The sequence below is a fragment of the Eucalyptus grandis genome, chromosome 2 (assembly GCF_016545825.1).
Source record: "Eucalyptus grandis isolate ANBG69807.140 chromosome 2, ASM1654582v1, whole genome shotgun sequence".
In the NCBI taxonomy this organism is placed as follows: Eukaryota; Viridiplantae; Streptophyta; class Magnoliopsida; order Myrtales; family Myrtaceae; genus Eucalyptus; species Eucalyptus grandis.
This window is the reverse complement of record NC_052613.1, coordinates 43,426,433-43,453,695: the sequence shown is the minus strand read 5'-3', so window position 1 is coordinate 43,453,695 and position 27,263 is coordinate 43,426,433. Positions and strand designations below refer to the sequence as shown.

Genomic DNA, 27,263 nt, shown 5'->3' with positions numbered 1-27,263 from the left:
ACACGGCAAGGCGGGGGGTAATTTAGTAGGTCCGAACGGTGGAGAAAGCCGCCTCGGGTCATCACGGAAAGAATTGATGACTTTGAAGAGGAACTTATTCCTAATCTTAAGAAATCGTCATCATGGCGAGGCATCTATTAACTTTCCTGTAATCACCGCATCGGTTCATGCCGGGACAAGGCATCCAACCATCTTATTGGACAAAAATATGGTTATATTCATTTTAAGTAAAGCATAATCTAATTAGATAGGCATTTCTCATTGAGAAAAAAATACCAACGTGAGACATAAGCATCGGGTCATCACTAAAAGAATTGACGATTTTGAAGAGGAACTTATTCCTAATCTTGGTGAAGCATCTATTAACTTTCCTATAATCACCGCATTGGTTCACGCGGTTCACGCCAGGACAAGGCATCCAACCATGTTATTGGACAAAAATATGGTTATATTCGTTGTAACGCATAATCTAATTAGATAGGCATTTGCCATTGAGAAAAAAAATACGAACATGAGACATAAGCAGGTTTCTGTTAGACAAGGAGACATACCTAACAGGATTTTGACCTTTAATAAATGAGTAAGATCACGTGGAATTGTGATTTACTGCTGCCAAAGCAAAACTACATGATCAAGCAACCGTGTAGACATTTGAATGGAAACCTTCAAACTTGTTTGGGCATATCAAGGAAACCTAAAGATTAGTCTCCCTCAAATGGCTTATTTTATTGGTTAATGAGCCATTCGCTCACTGCTTACCACTCACACTCAGGCATCTTCTCCATGTACTCAATCTTTTGGACCGTTTCTTAAACAAAAATCATGCATAGCGAGTCAATCTTTTAGACTCGTGCAAGGACTGGGACTCCACTTTATTTTCACTTTTTAGACGAAGAATATGTATTGTATGCCTAATCCATACATACATTTTTATTACTCTACCATTAACTAAATCTCTATGAGTTTTTTTATATTACAATCATAACCGTTATTGCTACCAAACATGCCATTTTTTTAGAAGGGGGAGGGGGGGGACCATCTCATGTTTCATTAGTTCACATACTTAATCCACATTGTGAAAATGTAAATTCAAAATAGTTGAGTCGAGTTTCTTTAATGACACGATGATGCCACTCAATTGTCTCAATTTTTTTATTTTTTTTATAGCCTCTATTTACCACCACCTCTCATAATATGAAACTTGGCAAATCATGACTGAATCGTGACCCCACCTCCCTAATTTGAATTCATGGCCATGTGCAATAAGCAATATAGAGAAATGCAATTGTAATTAAGTATATCGACGAAGAATGCGCATGTCCAAGTTCAGCACGATCTGTTAAATAAACATCTAAACCCAATCCCAATCTGTTGGAATGCGGCCAATAGATCTGTTCTAACGCTTAAACCATTTTCCCCGATGCTTGAAATCTCAGCAAAATCGTCTTAGTCTTCTATAAATGCCTCAAAGACATTAGTTACCGTCCTTCGCCATGCCGGTGAATACATTTAATCTAGTGCAACTTTCTCAAGAACAAATTTCAACTTCATTAAAATCTTAAAAAATTGTCACCGACTACTCGTGGTTCATGTCTGATCTCTCCACCTTGTGGATAGCACAATCCTTCACAGATCACCATGGAGGGCGCGACTCCCCAGTAGATGATCAATAATTTAGGTAATTTAGTAGAGTGTTGTGTCGGACATGGATATCAATTCCATCAAATTGGATCCTTCACTGGATACGAGCTCCCCCGGAATGTTCACACCTTGCAAAGCGCTAAAAATATGACTTTTCAAGATCTTGGACTACGAAAATAGAAGTCCAATTTGTTAAATATTAGCCAAGTTTGAAATAGCGATGCATCAAAGCTCTCCAGAATAGTTGGAATTTTCCTAAGGTATTTATTATGGTCCTTAATTTGACGTATTCCCGAAGAATGGCGACGGAAGTCGCCGCTGGCTTGGTCAACAATCGTGCCACGAAGTCGATTACCAAACGATGTGACTCTTATTTCCTCCTAATCGGCGACATTTAAAGTTCAACATCGATAGTTTGTTTTTTTTGTCTAATCAAGGGGAATTCAACGTATATGGTCTCGCATTAGCAACGCCGCGAGACAAATCGATTCCTTTTTTTCCATTCAACGATGAAGGTTTGTAAACAGTCACAAGTCTCGACCGGTTTAGTTGGATGCAAAACAGCTTCCTCCACGTAAAACTCTCGTTGGCTCCAAAGGACACGCGAAGTCTCATTAATCAAATTTGAAGTTGGAGACACTCGATTAGAAGCGCAAATCCAAAGGCTTGACTAGATAAATTCAAAGTTGGAGAGCTTGATCAAAAGAATGCGACCCTTTTGGTTTCAAAACTTGATTTATATCAAATAAGTGAGGCGAAAATTAAGTTCTCCAAAGGACCTGATGGGTAAAGATACGCAGGATCGAGGACCAAAAGTGGAGATCTACCCAGGAAAAAGTAGGACAAAATCGGAAGTTTCGAGACCTTGATTAGACCAAATCCGCAACTTCAAGTCCTAAAAGTGGACTTTTATTGGGAACAACTTTCGAAGACCGGAGCCAAAATCAAAGGATTAAGTTCGTGGGCCATTTGATCATCGAGTTGAAGGAAGACCAGGCCACTGGAATCCTGGGAACAAGTCAGAAAACTGCTGCGGACGGGCAGGAGTCAAAGGAAAGCGGCAGGCTGTTTTCGGTTGAGTGGTGGGAATTTAAGAAAAGAAACCGGCCAGCGCCGCCGGTGGGACCGCCCTCCACCGACGGACGCGGCGAAAGACAATCGAGATTCGCGTTATCTGACTCTTCGAAAGATGGAATGGACCTGGACCGGTCGATGTGGTTTACCCTGGTTTCCTTGAATTGGGCAGCGGAGGAGAGGGTCTTGGGGTTCTGCTTTTCTAGAACTGAGAGAGTGCACGCATTGCGTCCCCTTGTAAAACCATTGGCCGCTTCGGAATTTTGCTTTTCGGGCACTTTTATTTCCCTCGGTTCTTACCAATCTCCATGTGAAGGCATTATGGTATTTGGTCGTGACATCTGATCTGTGGGCCGCTCACCCGGAAACTTCTTGACAAGTCTCTAGCGTCCTCTCCTTTCCAATCCATTGCCTTGCCTTTGCCCCCATAACAAAAGAAAAGAAAAAACAATCAGTTCTCTTAAGAAAAGCATCAATGGCTTTTTCAACGTGGGATGGGTCATGGTAACAAGCAATTGAACACAATGTGAACAGAACCAAAAACAAGAATCGGATGCGAAATTTAGGTAATTCAACATAGGTCATAAGGAGAGCATCACGGGATTTCATTATAATTCAAGCGATGTAGCTAGAATTACAATCACATTGATGTCACTCATGTTGGTGGGCTAAGCCAAACTTTTTAATAAGGGCTTTTTTTGTCATTTCCGTTCATTTTTCTTTTACGTTAAAGGCAATGTGTGAATGGCTGAGAATAAACGAAGGGGAAAGAAAAAGAGGGGCTGTTACCGCCAAAAGAAGAAAAACAAGTGTGTGCGGTAAAGAGAGAAGAAAAAGTAGATTTATCATTGCAAGTGTTCTGGGTTTCTTTTGTGCTTTGATATTAGGAAAATATTATCATTGTATTGGTACTTTCTCTGAAGTCTAGTAAGTTCATAGGGTGCCCCTTTGCACATATGTAATCCAAGTTTGGGTAAACTTCCATAACAAATTTTTCTAGTGTGCCTCTTTTGATTCTCTTTTTTTATTATAATATTTTATCTATTTGAATTACTTGCTTGTGTTATTTTTCTAAAATCGGTGTGCAATTCCTATCAACTCAAACACTCTTAATGTTTCTCGGTCCTCAATTACACCAAATGACCGGCACTGTATTTAATCTCACAATTCCTTACTAAATAATCTATTGATTCACTCTCGAATTGTTTTAGGGTGTAATTATTGGAAAAAGCCGCCTTTTTCCCAATTCTTTCCCATTAGAAAAGAGTTGGATCCAAAACAGAAAACCTACTCATATTTAAAAACGTATTTAATTGAGAAAATCTACTTAAAGTGGGTTTCATTCCTAATCTCAAACTCGAGACATGTTTCCAACACAAAGTATGGACCGAGAGTGGCGCATCATTATGTTCCAGGGCTGCCTTTCGTTCCAGCTTTGTCCCCTTGCACGCGCTATTGTATTCAGCAGCGCATTTAACGCTCGACTCATATGCATTTGGAGCGGCGATGACAAAACAATTTTTTCCAATACGTCAAAACGAGAAGTCTACGGGCATGATTATCGCGAAGATTCACATCCACAATGCCTCAGTTCCCGACCCCAAGGACACGAACACGAATAATTCTTGCGAGGATGTCGACCTTGTGATTTTGGTAATGCACCCGATGATGGTGGATTCGCGAACGAGGATGAGAAAGTAATTATGATGTGATATTTGGGACAAAGTCACGAAAACATGTCTTCTGGAGGAATGATGCATCGGTAGTCTTGTTGTGTCACAGGTGTATAGAATCGACCTTATGGGACGGGGCAAGTTTTGCAGTCTCCCACACGCTACTGGAATTGAACCAAGGATTTTTCCGCTTCTGAACTTCAGAAGGAATCAGTCCTGACGAATCAAATACAGGGGAGGAGATGAAGGCACTAAGGAGGCTATGCTTTGTGGGTGGCATTGGGAAAAGTCTTCATGATCCAAAAGTTTTCTCAAATTTCAAGTAAAATTACCCAGGATGGTATTTTTTTTTTATTAAGATTTTCGTCACACTCCTCTAACCTCAAATTCCCGATCTGCCGATGCTCTCCCTCGCGCCAGCCATTCGTCGGCACCACGTCTGGTGTCATCCATTCACTAACATAAAGTTCTTGAATGTCAAAACGTCATAAATGATGTCCCCATTTACTACTTTAAGAACACGGGGTACCGTCAATTACGTGCATCCGACCCGGGGTGGAAGTTGATGCCATTCCAAGACAGTTTGCAAGTCTTGAGCTCGAGTTTCGGTGTCATAGCTCTTGATTGGTGGTGGCATACCAAAGTACATTTCGTTTGAAATAATTCAAATTTTCAAGAACCTTATCTCGGACAATTCGTCGTATGTACAATCAGGAGTGGAGTGAGACCCCCCGACACGGCAGTATGGGTTGCGTCGGATAGCAAAGATTCGTAACAAGATTCTTGCTTTTCCCCATTTGTCTTCATCTGTTGATCAGTCCCAGGCATGTCCTTCCCCTGAACCGCTCCACTTCTTCCCCAGTTCGTAACTGAAGATTTCCGGAATCTGTCGGAGACATGGGTTCTGTAGAGGACGAGAGACGGCCATTAGAAGAAGGGTGTCTTGCAGGTTTTTCTTCGAGCTGCCCCCACTTCTTTCTTTGGATCGTATGTTGTATCCTCCCAAATCTCTGGATTTGATTCTTTTGTGTGTGTGTGTGTGTGTGTGTGTACATAAGGAGTTGTGGCTTTGATGCTTTCTTGGTGGAAATCTTTGATTCTGAAAATGCTCTGAAGGTTGAAACTCGAGAGTCTACTGATGACCATTTGGGATAAACCCGTGTTTGAGAACTTCTATTTCTTTGTCTACTGGATGGACTAGCTAGTTCTAAGAGTTACTGGCCTTCAGTCTTTCTTGTTCTTTAATATCTTATGTCTTAGTTGCTTCTCTCTTTTGTCTCTGATATGTTAACTTGAAGATTATGCTCTAGGTGAACTTCTCACTCAATCTGTTCCGAAAGGACAATAAAAGAATGTGCACTCATCTTTAATATGCTTCAGTTGCTGGCTGCTGGTTGAACCTGTATTTTCTCGACTGGCATTTTGGATTCGAACTTGTTTCATAGAGCTGTTGTGGTTTGATCGCTCAGTGAAGATATCATGTAACCATTAGAGTATATCTGATCACAAAAATTGCAAAATGATGCCAGTCACATACTAATTTGGCATCAAGTCACATACTTTCTACTCTAGCTGCCATTGCCACCTTGCCAATTGTAATAAGTGCACGAGTATCATCGGAATTGAACTGTGGCAATTGTCCCCAACACGTATATGGGTGTCGGTGGGATTTCGAAATCGACCTATGGTTTTCTGTTCATCAGTGGCCTGAGCAAAACTTAAGGGGAGTGGCAAGCTGGTGCGCCATAAGGGTGTCAATCTTAAAACGGGCTTAATTTCATCCACATGAGACACCATATCAATTTGCATGCACCCTCCTTGAGTTGCCATTTCACCTTCTCAACGGCAGAGGCTTTGTCTAGGAATCAGTAGATCAACATAACCACAAAGACAAGTCACAGACTAGAGTTTATAATTGATATAATCCTGATTTAAACAGGACTTCATTGCAATGTGATAAAGAAGTAGAGGGAGGAACATCAGCTAATATGCTTGTGTAGAGAGAGAGAGAGAGAGAGAGAGAGAGAGAATAACCTTGCTTTCTTGCTAACAGAGATTAATAGGAAATATGCATCTGTTTGGGGAAGAAGCCTGCTGCTGCAGTCTCCCATACCTGTTGCTTCGTATAACCAAGCAGCATCTGAGGGAAGAACTACAAAGACCGTGCTGCCACAAGGACTTTCAACATTGAAATAAAAAGACTGTCATTTTTTTTGGGTTTTTGTGGTGTCTTTACAGGTGCATAAAAAAGAAGAAATACAGTTGAATCTTGAAATACAATTGATGTATGTTTGATTATCTTCTTTTTATAAACAAAATGCCGACTTATTTATATGTGCTGGTGCACTGCACTCGGGATGGGCTCCTGGGTGTGATACTTTTGGACCCTCTTAACGTGATTTCTCGGAGCAATACCAATGCTGAAGCCAAAGAAAACTGTATGGTGTGAACCAAAGCACCAATTACAGACATGAAAAGAAATGTCAGCAACTTGCAAATTGATTCACTTGTTTTTTCTCCTCTCATCTCTGCATGTTTATTGTAATACCCAGGACGAGAGTTACGGACAGTACACTGGAGATGGTTCTGTAGACATCAAAGCAAAGCCTGTCTTGAAAAGAAAAACCGGAAATTGGAGAGCTTGCCCCTTCATCCTAGGTAATGGTTTTTATCCTGTTTATCCATTTCAGGGATTCTTTCTGTTTTTGTGGAATCCCCATTCATTTGTTGAATGAATTACAGGCACTGAGTGTTGTGAACGTTTGCCCTACTATGGTATCGCCACTAATCTTGTTACTTACCTCACCCACAGACTTACACAAGAGACATGAATCGGCTGCGAGAGATGTTACCACTTGGCAAGGAACTTGCTGTCTCACACCTTTAGTTGGAGCTATTTTAGTTGATGCTTATTGGGAAGATATTGGACAACAGCTGCATTTTCCACAATATACTTCCACTGTGAGTGCTTTTTAAAAGCAAAACCTCCTTTCATGAATCCCCAGTATGCTTTTCCTTGTAAACAGCGGGCCCTTAGATGAGACCATTTCCAGTATTTGCATGATTACATCCCTCTAGTAATTGTGAATATTTGGCGATCATACCTAGTTCATAGATGGAACTCATTTATGCTTAGTGCGGTCTTCAGTTGTTCTGTGACAAGATACGACTTTATGATGAGATGTAAGTTTAAGTGGGTGGCAGATATGTGAATCAATATGGTCGGAAAGTCTTAGGAAATATCCCTAGTATTTGGATCTTATTGAAGAATTGATACTAAATAAAGCATAGTGATGTGAGAGGATCCATGTAGCTGATGCATTTAGCGTGAAGATGCTTTTATTTAGTTGCCCTTTTATTCTAGTTTTTAACAAATATGTTGAGTCAAGATAAATAAAGCGGTCTGATTTAGAGGCTGATTTATCCCAGAATCCAGACAAAGCTTACCAATTCAGGCCCCATAACATGACTAATGAATTCTAGCTTAAGGAGCACTAGTTTGCTTAAGCTCTTGCTTGAGTGCTTATACTTGAATCGCTGAATTTTGCTGCAGCTTGCAGAATTGTTTTTTCTTTATCTGAATCATTCTAATAACTGCTCTGCTGCATTTACTCTCTGCTTCCGTTAGTGAACTTGTTTGGTCAACTTATTTGAAAATTCATTTCGAGATTAATATCTTATCTACTATTCTTTTCCTCATTTTTGGCTGAAGCACTTTGAAGTTGATGTTAAAACCTTCACTAGGAAATGTCGAGTCGGGTCTAAGCATTGCTCTGTGACTTGCCAATTTTTGGCTATGTGACTTCCCACGTCTTTCGTTCCATGTTTTACGTTGATGTGCTGACATTTCACTTTGGAAAATTATGAACTTATGGACATCTTTCTTCTTCATTTGTTAATGCATAAAACTGCTCAAAGTTAATTGAGCTCTCTCTCTCTCTCTCGCGCGCGCGTGCATTGAAAAAGAAAAGCTGTTTCTCCACTATGGTTCCAGCATGTTTGTGACATACTAAAATTTTCATTCTATCTAACATGTTAGCAATATTGTTTATATAGAAATGAGACCCATATATCTCCATATGGCATTAATTATTACAATATTCTCTTCCTCTCTTGTAACCATACTTTGTTAGCCACTTGTAGCCTTTCTATCTTGTAGCCTTTCTATCTGAATACCTCTCTCCATTTTCCACTGAGTATTTCAATCCACATGCTCTTATTTGTGCCATCGAAATCTACCCCTAGGATGACATTATTCATGACATTTCTTGATAAGCTTGAATTACTACAAATCAAATAATGATTCTTATTTATGCATCCACCCGGATGATCTTATTCTCTCTCCAATCATCATCTTTAATTAGCTACTCAAATTAGGTCACTTGTCGCCCATACAAATAACCCACGTGCTATTGGTTTGTGACATTAAACTTAGCCTGACAAATGATATCATATATTACACCACCTCTTTTGACTTCAGTCCATTAATGCTCTTGATGATCTTGAGTCCTCATTCATGCCTTTTACTTGGCCAAGGATGCTCTCTTTCTTTCCAATCAAATATATTATTCACATTAAGTCACTTGTAACTTTTGAATTGGAACACTTTTATCTCTCTTGTGCACCTAGTGTTTGTAACTCAAGGTCATTATTATTTTAACCTTGGTTATTTGATCTTATCTCTTGACAACTTTTGAGTAGCCTTCGAAATACATCCCCCCGGTCATGTAATTCCATTCCAAGATGCTTCAACTCTTCAACTTTCTCCAAATTTTCATCTTCCAATCTTTCGAGTGAGCAAGGGTTCCACTCTTGTGTTGGTTGAAGCTTCGAATTTCACCTTTTCAAGAGAGCACAAGATGATTTAGTGAGCTTTATTCTTTTTATCAAACTAGTTTGTTAAAAGATTGGGAGTTGTTAATCTCTATTCTTCTTTGTTTTGCCTTGAAGGTGGTCAAAGCTCTGAGTTGTCCAAGTTTTTGTTCAAGGTGGCTAAGATGCTATGGGCTAAGTTAGATTGATCTACTTAGTATTTTTGACTTGATTGTTTAATGGCTATTAAGTTTGGTCAAGCTAACTTAGCCTTTAGAGTTTTACTTAACTTGAACAAAGACTTGGACAACTCAAAACCTTAACTACATTCAAGGAAAAATAGACAATAACAAAGATTGACAACTTCTAATCTTTTAACAAAACTAATTTAATAAAAGAGAATAAAGCCCATCAAATCACATTGTACCCTCTCGAAAAGGTGGAATTTGAAACTTTAACTAATTCAAGAGTGGAACCTTGCCTACTTGAAAGATTGGAAGATAAAAATTTGGGAAAAAGTTGAAGATTCAAAAGTGTTTTGAAATGGAATTACATGACCAAACGAATTTACTTTAAAGACTACTTAGAAGTAATCAAGAGATAAGATCAAATAACTAAGATTAAAGTAAAGATGACCTTGGGTTATTATAAACACTAGGTGCAAAAAGGAGACCGGTGTTTCAACCCAAAAACTATAGGTAACTTAAGTCCTGTTTGGTAACTATTCCCGAAACAACTATTTATGTTCTTTTTTTCCCCGGGACGAAAAAAGAACAGAAATTCGTTTGGTAAAATTTTTGTTCTTAGGAATAAAAATTTATCTTTTTGTTCTCGGGAATAGATTTGGAATAAAATTAAGAAGTAGAAAAAAATTGTTTCTTGTTCCTAAGAATAATTTCTATAATCAATTCTTTTTTTTTTTTTTTCTCCTCTTTTCTTCTCTTCTCTTTTCTTATCTTCCCCTTTCTTCTTCTTCCTTTTGGCCAGTTGTCGATCTCAACGATGGCTAGTGACTGGCTAGACGAGGGCCAGCGACCTCCTTGAAGCGTCATCGACCCCTAGTGACGCCAAGCCACAGCAAAGCCCACCTCGCCATGCCAAGACGACGCTGACCTCGCACCGCCTGGACAAGGCCAAGCGAGGCCAAGGCTCGCCTTGGCCGGGCAATCTCACTAGACCTCGCCCAGCCGGTCACTAGCCATAGCCGATGGCCAACAACCGGCTACACAGGAAGAAGAAGAAAAAAAGATAAATATAATAAAAATATTAAAAATTTAAAAAAAAAAAAAAAGAATTTAAGAATACTACAAAACACATTTCTATCCCGAGAATAGAAATTTTTGATAGTTACCAAGCACGTTCTTTTATTCATAAATTGTTCTCACGAATTGAATTAGAAAAAACCATTTTTAATCAAAAATAGTTCCCGAGAATAGAATCGTTACCAAATGAGAACTTAATGTGAGAAACTAAAAAGAGATATTTGATTGGAAAGAGAGAGAGAGAGAGAGCATCATTGGCCAAGTAAATTGCATAAATGAGGACTCAAACTTATCAAGAGCGTTAATAGACTAAAGTTAAAAGAGGTGATGTAATACATGATATCATTTGTCAAGCTAAGCTCAACGTCATAAATTAAGAGCGTGTGATCATGTATATGGGTAACAAGTGGCTTAATTTGAGTTGTTAAATAAAGATAATGATCGAAGAGAGCACAAAATTCATCTAAGTAGGTGCATAAATGAGAATCATTATTTGATTTGTAATAATTCAAGTTTATCAAGAGACGTCATGAATGATGTCATCTTAGGAGTTGATTCCATGACACAAATAAGAGCATTTGAGTTAAAATACTTGGTGGAAAATGAAAAGAAGTGTTCAAGTAGAAAGGCTACAAATAGCTAATAAAGTAAGGTCATGAGAGGGAGAGAATTATGGTATCATTAATGCCATATGAAGAAAGATGGCTCCCATTTCTTAATAACACAATATTACTAACATATTACATAGAATGGAAAATTTAGGATATCACAATATTAGCTTCCAAATTGAAATCTTTAGGTTTTCCTTAGGCTGTCATGGTCAGTGTATGATGAATGCTATGATGTCATCTTCTAAAAGTTCCAATCTTTCGAGTAAGCAAGGGTTCTACTCTTGTGTTGGTTGAAGCTTCAAATCTTCCCTTGAATCTTTCGAGTAAGCAAGGGTCAGTGATTGCGAAGCCCTAATTCATTTTTTCCTTTTCTAACTAGAGAATAAAAGTAGATGGATAAAAATATGGACATGCTAACTCTTCATTTTAAATGTCCAACTCGACATATTATATTCCATGACATCAAATAATGTCTAATTTATCGTTTGATCAACCAGAATATATACATTGAACATTTAGCAATAGTTTAATGACCACATTAAATAAATTAAAATACATGGATAACATTATTTATTGAGTCAGAGTTTATACACTATTAGTATCATTTTCTCTATTTATAATTCTTCCATCTGGATGCCTTGAGGACAGAAATCTAGCAGAAAACTCAATGGAGCTTTCAACATCTAGGAAGCAAACTTGTTTCTTCTTATGATTCAGAAATTTATGAGCTCTGTGACGATAGGAAGCTGCTAATTCTTTGTTACACACATCTTTTTACGTAACCAGTTGGGACGATACTTTCTTGTTCATGATGAAATATGCCAATGCTGCTGGTGATTAGAGCAAATAAGTGATGCCGTATTCTGCTGTCTTTCATACCGTGCACACCTTTTATCCATAAACTTTTCTTCCTCGCCTTCTGGTAATCTTAAACAGTTATGGGTTCAGCAAAAAAGTAGAACAGTTATGATTGATGACACTGGTTTGTCATTCTTTATAGAAGTGTGTGGGCTGACTCTTCTCTGCGACAGTACCTGCATTGAAACCTTCAGAAAGCGTGGACTCCGTTTGCCCTTCAGCAACCGCAGCCCAATATGTGGTATCTTTGTTAGGACTCTATCTGGTTGGCCTAGGTACTGGGGGGATCAAACCATGTGTTTCGTCTTTTGGCACCGATTAGTTTGATGACACCAATCCGAGAAAGTGAGTGAAGAAGGGGTCTTTCTTCAACTTGTATCAAGTGCTCTAGTAGATTCAAGACAACATGGGTTGGGGCTTAGGATTCGGTATTCCTGCACTATTTTAGGGCATCTCTATTGTTTATTTCTTCTCAGGCATGCCTCTCTATTGATTCCAGAAACCAGGGGGTAGCCCTATCACAAGGATGTGTCAGATTTTGGTCGCATCCTTCCTTTAGTGGAACGTGGATTTCCCTGAGGACGGTAGTCTCCTGTATGAAACACAAACAGAAGAACCCTGCTATAGAAGGAAAGCCATAAAATAGAACACAGCGATGAGTTGAAGTAAGTTGTCTTTTCCTCTCTTCTCTTATCGTTTGAATTTTTCAACCAGTATTTGGTAAATTAGTGTTTCTGCTTATCTATAGAATATACATACGTATACAGACTTGTTAGTGGACACCTAATACCTTTGGATCTGGACATATAAGCGTCTGTAGGGAAACACTTCATCTTGATTATATGCGTCTGTCGAAGGTTTTCAACCACACTTACGAAATATCGTAAGAACAATACCCACTAAATAATACCTTCGCTAGTTTTGCATCCAAATTTTGGACTTTTATTCATGTCTCCATTATACTATTCCAAATTTTCACGCGTACTCATTTTGAGAACCTGTGCAAGACCAAGTTTCTTAGTTCCCCATACACTTTTTTGCTTATCATGCCAGAGGAGATGATAAATTATCTACTGCAAAGGTGGCCAAAGGGCTGACGATCTCTACTATGATAATAGATGCCTTGATAAAGCTGCTATAGTCACTGATGCCAAGTCCAAAAGTGGGCGCTTTTCCAATGCGTGGAGGCTTTGTACAGTCACTCGAGTGGAGGAGCTGAAGATTTTGATCCGTATGTTCCCAATCTGGGCCATTGGAATCACGTTTCCTGCTGAATACGCGCAGTGACTACCATGTTCGGGGAACAAGGGGAAATGATGGATACTTCCATTGGCTGTTTCACTAATCCTACAGTGTCTCTATTTACTTTCGACGTCATAAGCGTGATTTTCTGGATGCCCATTTATAAGATGGGGTCATCGTTCCAATTGTGAGGTAATTCACGGTAAAGGAAAAAGGCTTTTCCGAGTTGCAGCAGATGGGCATTGGCCTCTTTATATCAGTTCTCTTCATGTCAGCCGCTGCTTTAGTGGAGATTAAGCAGCTCCATATTGCTAGAGAACTTGGCTTGGCTGATGAAGACGTCGCCATGCCGACGAGCATCCTTTGGCAAGCGCCACAATACTTCTTGCTGGATGCTGTGGAGATATTCACTTTCATCGGGAAGCTCGAGTTCTTCTATGACCAAGCTTCGGATGCCATGCGGAGCTTATGCAGTGTGCTGTCCCTTTTGACTAGTTCTCTCGGGAATTACATGAGCTTCTTGATCTTGACAATCGTGACGTTCCTCACGACCATCGGCAGGCAGGTCAGGTGGATATCCAATAACTTGAACAAGGGCCACCTCGACTACTTCTTCTGGCTTCTAGCAGGGCTCAGCTTCTTGAACTTGCTCGTCTACATCGTCTGTGCCAAGAAGCATAGACAGAAAAAGGCCTCGAGGGTTTTGCAGATTTTTCCATGAATTTCACTAAAAAGGGATTGGGCCTCGGCAAAATTTATAATTCTCAAGTGTTTGCCTGCATGGAGGTGTATGTAAAGCAAAGCATGCGGTTCCAATGTGAACTCGTCATTTTGTATCACGAGATATTAGAAGGATCTACTTCTTGTACTCTTCAGAATTATAAAATTGGTGGGTTTGCACAGAGCTTCCTCTGCTCTCATTGTCTCTTGGGCAGAGTTTCATGGTTTGTCCGTGCAGTCTTGTGAACTTGCGTATTCATTGAGAAAATGAGCTGAGAAAAGTGAATTCAATTCCTAAGTGCTTCTTGAAACGTGTGAGAAACTTCATTTTAACTTACTGCATCAGCCGTTGATGTCTGGTCTTTCTTTTGCCTATATTGTAAGGTTTCGGAAGCTCAATCTGCTCGCTGATCACCTCTGTTCAAGACTGACTTCAATTGAATGTGACGTCACTAAAATTGCGACTTCAAATCAACATTTGCAAGGGACAATAAGTACACATTTGGCTTGAGATAAATGCAGATCTCCACTCGAAATTGAAACAACAATAAAAAGAAGTAAAAATTCATAACTTTGAAACGCTCGGTTAGGAAAGTTTTTTTGCAAGGCCACCTCAGGCATGTTCTGTTCTAGACAAAGGTACCATGAGGGGCCTTCAGCTACATGAAGTGCTTATTTATACCTCTTGAGTACTCATTAATAGAACGTAAATTTTTACAAGGAGAGTGATTGAAGTCAAAGCGAGTTTATTGGAGGGAGAAACCCAATCGATGAATGAGTGTTGTTAGAGATTTGAGTCAGGCATAAGGGAATCTGATCGTTCACATCGCAGACTCAACCATTTCGCCATTTCAACATGAGACTCCTTTCCTTCTCAACTCGGCCTTTGATATGTGTGCATTCTCAAAGATACACGGCTATACGCAAAAAGGCTATGTATTTCTTTTTTTTTTACTAAGTGATTATTTACAAAGAGAATTGTAGAAATTTTTTTAAAGAAAAGTTAGTACCACCAAAAATCCCAAATCGGTAGCCATATTTTTCCATATTAATTTTTATGCCACGAAAAATCTCAAGCTAGTATATTCATGTCATAGTTACCTTAAATTAATTTTTTATATCATAAAAAACTCCAAACCGATATGTTTATGCAACATTTATCTCAAATTAATATACTTGTGCCACATTTACCCAAAATTACAATAAATCTAAGATTTTTTGGCTAAATGTGGCATGAGTATCACAATAATTAATTTGGACCAAATGCGGTACACATATGCTAGTTTGGAATAAATGTGGAGAGTATGTATTAGTTTGGGAGTTTTTACGACACAAAAATTAGTTCAAGCAAAGATAACACGAGTGTATCGATTTAGGATTTTCGGTTCTATTAATCCCAAAAGGAAAAAAGTGTGTGTACGTGGAAAAATGAAGAAAAGATGAGGTGTAATAAGGCTTTCGAGGAACGTTGGAAAGACCGTAACGTAACGACTGTCCCCTCTTACCGTGGAGTTCTATTGGAGCTGTTATACGGGCCCAATGCTGCCAAACGACCTGGGAATCTCGGACAATTTCGTCAAACGTACAGCCAAGAAGCAAAGTGCGCCACCGTGACACGGCACTTTAGGCGCGTGAGATTCTCTTTTCCCCGTTTTTCTTTCTTTCCTTGTTAGGTCCCGGCAGGGCCAGCGCCTACTTCCTTCCCTTGAATCTTTAGTCTGTGTGCCTGAAGATTCGGAATCTGCCGGAGACACAGCGAAATGGGTTCTTTGGAGGAAGAGAGGCGGCAGCTAGAACTTGGGCTGTTGCAGGTTTCTCTTCCAACTGCTTCCCTGCTGCTATTCTTTGGATCTTGTATTCTATCTTGTCAGACCTTGGATTTGGTTTTTTCTTCTTTTTTTTCTTTTTTTTTTGGGTTCTGTGTGCACAAAAGGAGTGGGGGTTCTGATGCTTTCTTGGTGGAAGTTTTGATTCTGGGATTGCCCGAAAGGTCGAAACTTGAGAGTCTGCTCTGACGACAAGTTGGGATTAGCCTGTGTTTGAGAACCCTTTTCTTGTTTGTCTACTGAATGGGACTAGCTAGTTGCAGAAGCTGCTGGAATGTGGTCTTTCTTGTTCTCTGATATCTTATGTCTTAATTGTGTGCACTAATTTTTCGTTGTGCTCCAGTGGCTGGCTGCTGGTTGACCCAGTGATTTCTTGACTGGCATTTTAATTTCAAATCTGCTTCGTAGAGGTGTTGTGGCTTGATGACTTAGTCAAGATATCATGTGACCAAAAGAATATACCTGATTATCAGGATTGCAAAATGATGCCAGTCCCACATACTCATTTGGCATTTAGTCAGTGACTTTGTACTTCGGTTGCCATTGCCATTTTAAAGATTCCAAAGATAATAACCATTCCGCTTAGCTTCAAGGAACTCAACCCCCACCCCACACTTAAAGATTTTTGTAATAAATGCACTAGCATCATCTGGATCAAACTGTGGCATTTGTCCCCGATTGTCCCCAAGACACATATGGGTGTGAGTGGGATTTTGAAATCGCCTTAAAGTTTTCTGTTTACGAATAGAGGTTGCCAGTAGAAAAAGATTGCGGCCTCAGCAACACTAATGGCTACTGGCAAGCTGGTGCACCTAATAGGTGTCAATTTTGAAATGGGCTTAACCTCACCCACGCAAGACACCTTATCAATTTTCATGAACCATGGCTTCTTGAATTGCTATATTGTCTAGGAATATATGGATCAGGTAAGCACAAACGCAAGTCACAAACTAGAGTATATACCTAATATAATCCTCATTGAAACAGGAGGGACTTCATGGCAATGTGATAAAGAAGTAGAGGGAGGAGCATCAGTTAATGTGTCTGACATTAAAAGATTAATCTTGGATTCTATGGAGTGAGATAGAATAACCTTGCTCTTTTGCTAGCAGAGATTAATAGGAAAAATGTCTTTATTACCTGTATGCATCTACGTGGGGAAGAAGCCTGCTACCGCAATATTTCATATCTGCCATTTTGTATAACTGAGCAGAACCTGAGGGAAGGAATGAAAACATGCTGCCTCATGGACTCTCGACATTGAAATAAAAATACCATCCTTTTGATTTCAAGTTTTGTGGTACTGGTTACAAGTGCATAAGAAAGAAAAACTTGGTTAGATCTCGAAATACAATTGATGTAAGCTTAAATTTCTTTTTGTTTTTAAACAAAATGACGACTTATTTAAATGTGCTGGTACACTGCACTTGGAATAGGCTCCTAGGTATGATATTTTAGGACCCTCTCAACATGATTTCTCTGAACTATACCAACTTTGAAGACAGACAATTGTATGGCATGAACCAAAGCACTGATTTCTGACATTAAAAGAAAAATAAACAACTTGAACATCAAACACTTCCTCATTCCTTTTTCTCTGCTCTCATCTCTGGATATCTTTTGTAATACCCCAGGATCAGAGTAATGGACTGTACACTGGAGATGGTTCTGTAGACGTCAAAGGAAAGCCTGTCTTGAAAAGCAACACTGGAAATTGGAGAGCATGCCCCTTCATCCTAGGTAATGTTTTTTTTTTCCTTGTTCAACCACTTAAGGATTCTTTCAGTTTCTGTGGAATTGCCACTTATTTGTTGAATGAATTGCAGGCACTGAGTGTTGTGAACGTTTGGCCTACTATGGAATCGCCACTAATCTTGTTACTTACCTCACCAACAAACTACATGAGGGAAATGTATCGGCCGCGACAAATGTTACCACTTGGCAAGGAACTTGCTATCTCACACCTCTAATTGGAGCTATTTTAGCCGATGCTTGCTGGGGAAGATATTGGACAATAGCTGCATTTTCCACAATATACTTCATTGTGAGCACGTTTTAAAACCAAAACCTCCTTTCATGAATCCCCAGTATGCTGTTCCTTGTAAATGGTTGGCCATCAAATGAGATTATTCTAGTAACATGATTACAACCCTCTAGTAACTGGATTATTTGGCTATTTACCCTGTCTCGTTTATTATTTAATTACCTGGGTCATAAATAGAAATCACCTTTGCTTAGAGTGGTCTTTGATTTTTCAGTGAGAAGATATGCCTCTAGGATGAGATGTAGGTTTAAAGGAGTGGAAGATATGTGAATGGTTATGTTTAGAAAGTCTAAGGAAATATCCATGTATTTGGATCTTATTGAAGATTTGATGCCAAATAAAGCATAGTGATGTGAGAGGATCCATTTAGTGTGGAGATGCTTTTAGTGGTCTTCAGTTCTACGTTGTTTTTTGCGTTTTCTTTTTCTCTCTTGTTTTTGACAAAGGAGATGAGTCAAGATAAATATACGGTCTGATGTTAAGGCTAATTTATCTAGGAATCCAGACTAAGTGCTTGCTATAATTATAACTGGGAATGTCATCATTTATTATAGGCAATATCCACAAGCTTTGGAAGAAAGAGCTTGCTATTCAGACCCCACAACATGCCTAATGAATTCTAGCATAAAGAGCGCTAGTTTGCTTAAGCCATTAATTGAGTGTTATACTTGAATTGCTGAATTTTGCTGCAGCTTGCAGCATTGTTTTTCCTTCTTCTTCTTCTTTTTTATTTTTTTTATTTTTTGAATCATTCTAGATATGGCTCGGCTGAGTTTCCTCTCATGTTTTCATCATATTTGATCAACTAGTTGACAATTAATTTTTTGGATTAAAGCATTGGCTACTACACTTTTCCACATTTTTGGCTGGAAGTACATTGAAGTTGATGTTTAAACCTATATTAAGAAAGTGTCAAGTCGGGTCTAAGCATTGCTCTGTGAGTTACCACTTTTTGGCTATGTGCCTTCCCATTGCTTTCGTTCAATGTTTTATGTTGATGAGGTGACATTTCACTGTAAAAAATTGTGAACTTGTGGACATCTTTGCTAATGCATACGACTGCTCGAAGCTCATTGCAGTCTCTCTCTCTCTCTCTCTCACACACATGAGTGCCTGAAAAAGAAGGCTGTTTCTGCACTATAATTCCATCATATCAGCTTCCAAATAAAGATCTTTAGGTTTTTCCTGGGTTGTCATGGTGAGTGAATAATATTTTACTAGATGTCATCTTCTAAAAGTTCCTCATTCCATTGGGGTTAATGGAAAGCTCATTACCTCAGGGCATTAATTTGTGTTTGAATGGGTGATGCTGAATTGTTCGTGGGCTTAAAATCATGTGAGTATGCCCTTGATATAGTTGTGTGGATGGAGTTAATTATGGAGTCGATAATACATAATTATTCCTTCTGGATGCTATGAGGTCAGAAAACTAAATGGAGCTTTCGACTTTAAGAAGTAGACTGGTTTCCTCTTATGATTCAAATATTTATGAGCTCTGCAACAATAGGTAGCTGCTAATTTTGCTGTTACTTACATCTTTTTATATAATTAATTGGGACAATAGTTGCTTGTTCATGATAAAATGTGCCAATGCTGCAGGTGATAGCAAATAAGTGAGGCTGAGTGAATCTGCCATCTTTCATCCCATGTTCACCTTCTTGCATAAACTTTTCTTCATCGCCTTTTGCTAATGTAAAACAGTTAAGGGTTCAGCCCAAAAAAAGAGTAAAACAGTTATGATTGAAGACGTTGGTTTGTCGTTTTCTACAGGGTATGTGTACATTGACTCTCTCTGCAACAGTTCCTGGGTTGAAGCCTGCAGAATGTGTGGACTCTGTTTGCCCTTCAGCAACGGCAGCCCAATATGCAGTATTTTTCTTAGGGCTCTATCTGATTGCCCTAGGTACTGGGGGGATCAAGCCATGTGTTTCCTCTTTCGGTGCTGATCAGTTTGATGACACTGATTCGAGAGAGCGAGTGAAGAAAGGGTCTTTCTTCAACTGGTTTTATTTTTCCATTAACATAGGTGCTCTTGTATCAAGCACTCTTATAGTGTGGATTCAAGACAATATGGGTTGGGGCTTAGGATTCGGTATTCCTGCAGTATTTATGGGAGTTGCTATTGCCAGTTTCTTTTCAGGCACGCCTCTCTATCGATTCCAGAAACCCGGGGGGAGCCCTATCACAAGGATGTGTCAGGTTTTGGTTGCAGCCTTCCATAAGTGGAGCGTGGAGGTCCCTGAGGACAGTAGTCTCCTGTATGAAACACAAGAAAAGAACTCTGCTATAGAAGGAAGCCGCAAAATAGAACACAGCGATGAGTTGAAGTGAGTTGTCTTTTTCTTCTTCTTTCTTATGGTACAAGTTTTCTAACTAGTATTTGGTAAGTTAATGTTTCTGCTCGTATATATATAACATATATACATATATTTGACTCTTAGTGGATGCCTAGTACAAGAGAGAAGATGTGATCATGGACATGGAAATGTGAACATTTTTATGGAAACACTTCATCTTAAATATGTGTGCAATGTCAACATCTTGCCTTGCAACTACTTTGAAGAAGTTACGAAATGTTTCTCGAAGATTTCGATTCACACCCCCAAATTGTCATAAGAACAATACCCAATCATACCTTTGCACTTCTGTGTCCAAATTTTGGACGTCTATTCATGTTTTCAGTGTGCCATTCTAAATTTACATGCATACTCATTATCAAACCTACATGCAAGACCAAGTTTTGTAGTTTCCCATATATTTTTCTGCTTATCGTGCCAGAGAAGATGATAAATCATCTACTGGAAATGTGGACAAAGGGCTAACGATCTCCACAATAATAACAGGTGCCTCGATAAAGCTGCGGTTGTCACTGATGCAGACACCAAAAGCGGGGACTTTTCAAATGCCTGGAGGCTATGTACAGTCACTCAAGTGGAGGAGCTGAAGATTTTGATCCGTATGTTCCCAATCTGGGCCACAGGAATTGTATTTTCTGCTGTATATGCGCAGATGTCTACCATGTTTGTGGAACAAGGGGAGATGATGGACACTACTATCGGCTCTTTCACTATTCCTGCAGCATCTCTATCAACTTTCGATGTCATAAGCGTGATTTTCTGGGTGCCAGTCTACGATCGGGCCATCGTTCCAATAGCAAGGAAATTCACAGGCAAGGAAAGAGGCTTTTCCGAGTTGCAGCGGATGGGAATTGGCCTCTTTATATCAGTTCTCTGCATGTCGGCTGCTGCTATAGTAGAGATTAAGCGTCTCCAAATTGCTAGAGAACTCGGCTTGGTTGATGAAGACGTCGCCGTGCCGATGAGCATCCTTTGGCAAGCGCCACAGTACTTCTTGCTGGGGGCAGCGGAGATATTCACTTTCATCGGGCAGCTCGAGTTCTTCTATGACCAATCTCCAGACGCCATGCGGAGCTTATGCAGCGCGCTGTCGCTCTTGACTACTTCTCTAGGGAATTACCTTAGCTCCTTGATCCTGACGATCGTGACGTATGTCACGACCCAAGACGGGCAGGTCGGATGGATACCCGATAACCTGAACGAGGGCCACCTTGACTACTTCTTCTGGCTTCTAGCCGGGCTCAGCTTCCTGAACTTGCTCGTCTACATCGTCTGTGCCATGAAGTATAAACGGAAGAAGGCCACTTGAGGGTTTGATCAGATTGTCCAGTGAATTTCATACAAAAGGATTGGGTGTTGGCAAAGATTTTCACTTTTTTTTTGGGTGTTTGCCTGCATGGAGGTGTATATAAAGCGAAGGCGGGCAGTTCTACTGGGAATGTGCTTCCTCATTCTGTATTATAAGAACTCAGAAGGATTTACTTCTGGACCATAACTACATAATGTTTATTGAAGCAGAAATATATTTTTAGCGTGTTGCACAATTTCCCATAGTTTGGAAACAGATATATGAGTAGATGCATAATTAAACGATGACCCTTTATGATTAGATGCATAATTATAGACATCTCTAAATGAGATGATTCTTTCATATTGTACAGTGGACATTAAGGGCATGTTAATTTAAATTTCGCAGAAACTACGTAAAGAAATATGAGTAAATGAAGAAAAGAGAAGCACTCTACTCTCACTAAAATATCCAACCAATGCTAATGGCTCGCTCGCTTTTTCAACATCAAGCCAATGGTGCAGGTTTCGACATTGAGGAAAGCAGAGCGGATTTATATTCTTAGTTTATACTTTCATATTATGTAAAAGTCCTCGAAACGTTGGATATACCTATATTATAAATCAAAAATAATGCAATTTCATTTTTCTTCATATTTCCTTTTAATCAGAGGATGTCACTTATATGATGTGGTTTAGATCTGCTTTAAATAAAACTCTGCCTAAATTCCAATTGAGAATCCGATTGATTTGGCCTCGAACAACCTCGCTTGAGGTCGTTGGACCTCAAGCGACATGTGGGGTCGTGACCCAAGCGGCCACCTAGATTGGCGACCTCAAGCAATGGTCACCTGGGTTCGTGCGACCCGGGCGGCAGTCACATGTTGTCGCCAGACCTCAGGTGTCGGTTGTCTATTGCCCCTAGACCTTAGGCGACGATCGCCTAAGGTTCACAACCCAGGCCACCATCGCCTAGGTCGCGTGGCCATCACTTGGATCGAGGGACCCAAGCATCACCTGAGGTCCGATGACCATGGCCTGAGGTCGCGCGATCTCAGGAGGCGGTTGCCGAATGGCCACAACCCCCATGCAATGGTCGTCAGGGTCGGGCGATGCCTTAGGCAACAATCGCCGGCGTGGGCAACTCCTTGGCCAGTGATCATTGACCTCCATTCATTTCTCTAAAAAAGATGAATAGTACCATGGAACTTGCATTCTAAAGATGCAACTTCCCAAAATACCTTCAGAGCTACATTAGGCTAAAGACTCTTAAAACTATTTGAAAATGCAATTGCATTTTGTCAAAGTCATCCAAAATATTGAACCAAATGTGTTTGCATTTGGCCAAACTCTTTTAGAGCCCAAAAGCTCATTCCAAATGCCAAATCAAACGAGACCATAATATCCAACTCTATAATTTACTAATAAAATTTAACAAAAATTGATAGAGGCTAAATTAGTCACGGGTATATCAGTTTGAAATTTATCGTGATCAAACAATTAATTTGAGGTAAATTTATCACGAATATATTGGTTTGAGAATTTTGATAATATCCACCTTATATATTATATGTGTATATATTTTAAGGTGTTAAGTCAGTCCAAACAGTGAAAAGTCGAAGACCCATATTCACGGCTCCCACCCTTCCTCCTCGAACCCGATCGCACCCGACCCGCAAAAGAACGAGACGGGTCGCAGTTGCAGCGCGACGCACAGCAGAAGCCGAAGAAGACGGTGACAGAGAGAGAGAGAGAGAGAGAGGAGAGAGGGAGATGGAGGTGGAAGGGTCGTCGAAGAAGATGATCGCGACGCAGGAGGAGATGGTGGAGGCGCGGGTGCCGCTGGCGTACCGGGACCAGTGCGCCCACCTCCTGATCCCGCTCAACAAGTGCCGCCAGGCCGAGTACTACCTCCCCTGGAAGTGCGAGGGGGAGCGCCACTCCTACGAGAAGTGCGAGTACGAGCTCGTCATGGAGCGCATGCTCAAGATGCAGAAGATCCGCCAGGAGCAGGAGTCCCGCCTCAAGCAGCACCACCCGGGCGGCCTCCAGCAGCCCGCCGTCCCCCTCATCCCCAAGCCCGCCAACGCTTAGAGCTCCTCCTCCTCCTCCTTCATTTCTTTCTTCTTCTCAAAGGTCAGTTTTTTCCCCCTTCTTCTGGGGAGTTTTCTGGTTGCCGTGACTTTTCTCCGCGCCGGGAGATTTGGGTTTCGTTCTTTCCGCTGTTGCATTGGGATTTCCGCTTGTTAATTGCCGCTTTCCGCCGTCTTCGATGATGTTTGGTTTGTGGGTTATTGATTGTGGGTGGTGAGCGGCAACGATATTGTGTCTGATTGTGAGATTGTGCTCGTTGGGATTTAGAGGGTGAGTGGTTCTTTTCTAGGGTTTGTTCGTCGAGATTAGGAGATTTCGTGGTGGACGTGCTTATGGGATTGTAGATTGGTCGCTATTCCTAATGAGGAACTAGCGTACATCCATTGCCGGTTGTCAAAATTCGAACTTGTTGGAGAATGGGGAATGGCTTATTGTGCAACATAAGGTTGAAGGTGGAATTGATGAACTATCCCAATTAATGTGTCCATCCATTGTCTATTTAAGTTGCCATTGTGGATCACCTCTGGTCAGTGTTTGCCATCCCAACCTTACGAGCTTCTAACAGTGTCTTCAATCTGAACCCACATTTGTCAAGGGAGGCTTCTCTTTTGCTGAGTTCTTCTTTGGTTTGTGTTTTAGAATGAACCTCTGGAGAGTTTGAAGTGTTCTTTTCCACCCCCTCATTGATTGGGCGGCCTGGGTGTGCCGCTGCTGATGCTGATTCTTTTTCTTCCTTTGCTGTCTTCCCATGTCTTAGGACCCATTCTCATGCTTATTATTGGCGATTATTTGTAATGTGCATATTAACAATATCAGGAGTTCATCTTCAATTTTTCACATGCAAACACAATAGATCGCTCTTAGCAGATTAATGCTGTGATGAAGTTTTTTTTTTTTTTTTTGATGAAATGCTGCGATGAAGTTTGTGCTCATTGCTATACAAAACAGCCTTCGATTGGTCTTACCACTATATAGTATCATATTTCATTTGGTAATGGTTTGGCTAGGCCTTGCATTCTTCATGGCTTATGTTATCGTTGGTGATCTCAAGTACTGGATTTGCCAAAACTCTGGCATTTTTATGCATATATGTATGGCAATAAGAATTATTCATTGCTATATGGATGGACACAATTTGGAACACCTTGACCAGAGAGAAACAGAAGCAAATTTCCAATAGAGTTAAGTGCGGACTGCACTTACTGAAGTTAACCCTTATGCCATTTACAACCCTTTTTGAATGGAAGCTTTTGTAGATCAATGGCTTTTGTATCCCATTCTAGTTAGTTTTCTTCCTCACTGTTCTTTTCGTATTTCTCTATTTCTGTTTCTTATTCACTGGAACATCTTTTTGGATATATAATAAGTTCTCTTTCTCTTCTATGATAAGTTCTTTATCTGTCACTGCAGTTCCTTTTATTTAATCCAATTGAAAATTTGTCCTTCTGTAGATAGATCTCTACCTGATAAAAAGGGTCACTTGTCCTGTCTTTGGGATTACTTCTTATGGCACTTATACTGAACTCAGGACTGGTCGAAAGCACTTTCACGAATATTAGTCCTACTTAGCTTGCATGTTAAGGTTTATAGTTGGATAAGGATGGAGCACATTTGCATTAGGATTTTCTACACCTCCATGGTAAACATGCTTTTGTAGATAGATGGCTCTTTGAAAGCAAGTTTCCACTATAATGTAGATTGTGAAGGAAGATTTTCTTTGCTTTGGATGATTTTGATAAACCTCTTTGCTTTATATTGTTATAACCTAAGATTCACCTTGCCTTGTGATTTGTTGCAATTCATTTGCTTATCATACATTTCTCTGATTCCTCTTCGCCTGATGTAGCATGAGTAATAAGTAGAGATGGTTGGTGACAAAGCTTGAGGCATTTGTTCATCTAGTTTTATTCAGTGACTGTTTGTTTTTCACGTGGAATTCAGTCCCAATGTCTCTCATTATCAGCCCATGCATATTAGTAGTAGGATTATATCATTTTACTTATAAACGATAATGATTGGGATGTTTTATTCCCTTAGAATATATAGTTAATTAGTGTAGGTGTCAAACAAGATGGGATAAATATTGTAAGTTTAGTTTTCTTAGAACTTTTTAATAAATTGGATATTCCATCTTGACAATCACATTTGACAATTTCATAGGAGAAAAAAATCTCATATACTTATGTTTGCTAAAGTGCTATTATGATAAAGCTGTCTTCATGTATAATGATGTCTTAAGTCTAATTAAATGCATCATCTAATTGCAGAGCTACAAAGATATTAAGTGCTTCACTCTCTCTCTCTCTCTCTCTCTGGGTCCAAATGTGCACACATGCACGAAAAGTTTGTTTGAAGCTGGAGATGCTTAACATTTTAGTCAGTTTGGTGCTTGAATGGATATTTATCAATATTGCCTGAATATATTAATACTCACAATTGGTTACTTCACTTGAGAGGTTCGTATATTGCATTTTTCTTACCTTTTTGTGATTATGTTATTTTTTTCTATTTGGGCGATAATCCAACAGTAGACCATCATTGTAAGTTTGCAATGATGGTCTACTGTCGTATTTGATCAACAACTTGAGTTTTGCAAGGTCTGCCGCTTGTTCTTCCGAAACTACATTTTGCGTTATTAGTGGTGGTGGTGGTTGGTGTTTTATTTTTTTATTTTTATTTGTACTGATTATTTCATTGTTCTCCTGAAGCTAATTTGTTTGTGCACCGAGAAAATAATCGTAATGTTCTAGTGAAGATTTATGCATCTGAAGGGATGCTTTGGGAAGTTATTATTAATGAAAGAGATAAAAATGCTACAGGAAAAGATATCAAGAGGGCATTTGGAATGTAGAGACAGTTTAGAATAGGTTGGCATAATGAATCAATTTTATCCAATAACAAAAATGTCAAGTTAGTGTATGAATAATTGGGTTTACAAATTGATGCTTGCCCTTGCTAATTTTATTCTGTGGTCACTTATTTCAAGCATCTTGTTCACCCTTTCAATAATCAGGTATTCCGATTTGTATTCTTCATCGTGGATGCTTTTACATGGTGTCTCTGTTAGCAATTGTAGAGCATCTCTTCCATCGGATTGATTCTTAAGCTGAAAGGATTTGAAATACATTAACTGCAAATCTCTGGATTCTGTTTCTGATGCCGGTTGTAACTTTGCAGGGAGTTCGAGCATGGATGCTTTTGGTGGAAAAGCTACTTCGTTTATCTAATCATTGTTCGTTGAGACTAATATGCTTGAGCATAATTGCAAGGAATATTGGTACCTTCATCCTCTCTGAGTTTTGCTACTTTTGTCTCAAGTTGTGGAATAAAAGGAAAATTAATTGCGATTGTACATTAACTGGTTGGAGTCTTTTCTTGGGGTCAGCATTTTGTCTTTCTGGACCTCCATGGAAATAATATTTGGAAGACTTGGTTGTCTTGTGTCTCCGCTAAGGTGACAATGGTATCTGGGTATCTCATATTTGATTAGTTTTGTGTTGCTTAGTTAAGGAAGGTGAGAATAAATTCCCATCTCCAACAGCTCAGTTTCAGTGAGGCTTGTTTTCTCCCGTCAAAATAACTTGGTTTGACAAAGTCAGTCATACCAGATCATGCTAGTTCCCATTTTATAGCATGATGCTGATCAGTGACAGTTATACTATTAAGGTAGATGTTAGTATATCGTCAAGCTAAAATGTTGCACTAAAGTAACAGATAAAGATTTTGAGAATTTGATGGGCTAACAAGCATAATTGTTTCCAA

At 39.6% G+C, this 27,263-nt stretch overlaps 2 protein-coding genes and 1 pseudogene across 2 annotated transcripts; all 3 read left to right on the top strand.

Annotated features, from left to right (window-relative positions):
- Nucleotides 1-4,840: 4,840 nt before the first annotated feature.
- On the top strand, nt 4,841-14,188 carry LOC104432991 (annotated as a pseudogene).
- Nucleotides 14,189-15,526: 1,338 nt separating this feature from the next.
- Nucleotides 15,527-21,673, top strand: LOC104432989 (protein NRT1/ PTR FAMILY 8.3). The gene is made up of 5 exons (XM_010045596.3): nt 15,527-15,704; nt 17,354-17,459; nt 17,546-17,763; nt 19,534-20,090; nt 20,607-21,673. Exons 1-5 carry the CDS (start codon nt 15,654-15,656, stop codon nt 21,427-21,429), a joined length of 1,755 nt encoding a protein of 584 aa, XP_010043898.2. The 5' UTR covers nt 15,527-15,653; the 3' UTR covers nt 21,430-21,673.
- A 1,381-nt stretch (nt 21,674-23,054) lies between these two features.
- On the top strand, nt 23,055-26,990 carry LOC104432990 (NADH dehydrogenase [ubiquinone] 1 beta subcomplex subunit 7). Its single transcript, XM_010045597.3, has 2 exons — nt 23,055-23,543; nt 26,679-26,990. The coding sequence occupies exon 1, from the start codon at nt 23,181-23,183 to the stop codon at nt 23,499-23,501; it is 321 nt and encodes a 106-aa protein (XP_010043899.1). The 5' UTR covers nt 23,055-23,180; the 3' UTR covers nt 23,502-23,543; nt 26,679-26,990.
- The last annotated feature ends 273 nt before the right edge of the window (nt 26,991-27,263 follow it).

Excerpts from the sequence above, each read along its gene's own strand:
- LOC104432990 (XM_010045597.3), top strand. The coding sequence starts at position 23,181 with ATGGAGGTGGAAGGGTCGTCGAAGAAGATGATCGCGACGCAGGAGGAG.
- LOC104432989 (XM_010045596.3), top strand. The coding sequence starts at position 15,654 with ATGGGTTCTTTGGAGGAAGAGAGGCGGCAGCTAGAACTTGGGCTGTTG. Across the intron at positions 17,460-17,545 it reads AGCATGCCCCTTCATCCTAG|GCACTGAGTGTTGTGAACGT; the intron begins GTAATGTTTTTT and ends AATGAATTGCAG. Across the intron at positions 20,091-20,606 it reads GAACACAGCGATGAGTTGAA|GTGCCTCGATAAAGCTGCGG; the intron begins GTGAGTTGTCTT and ends CAATAATAACAG.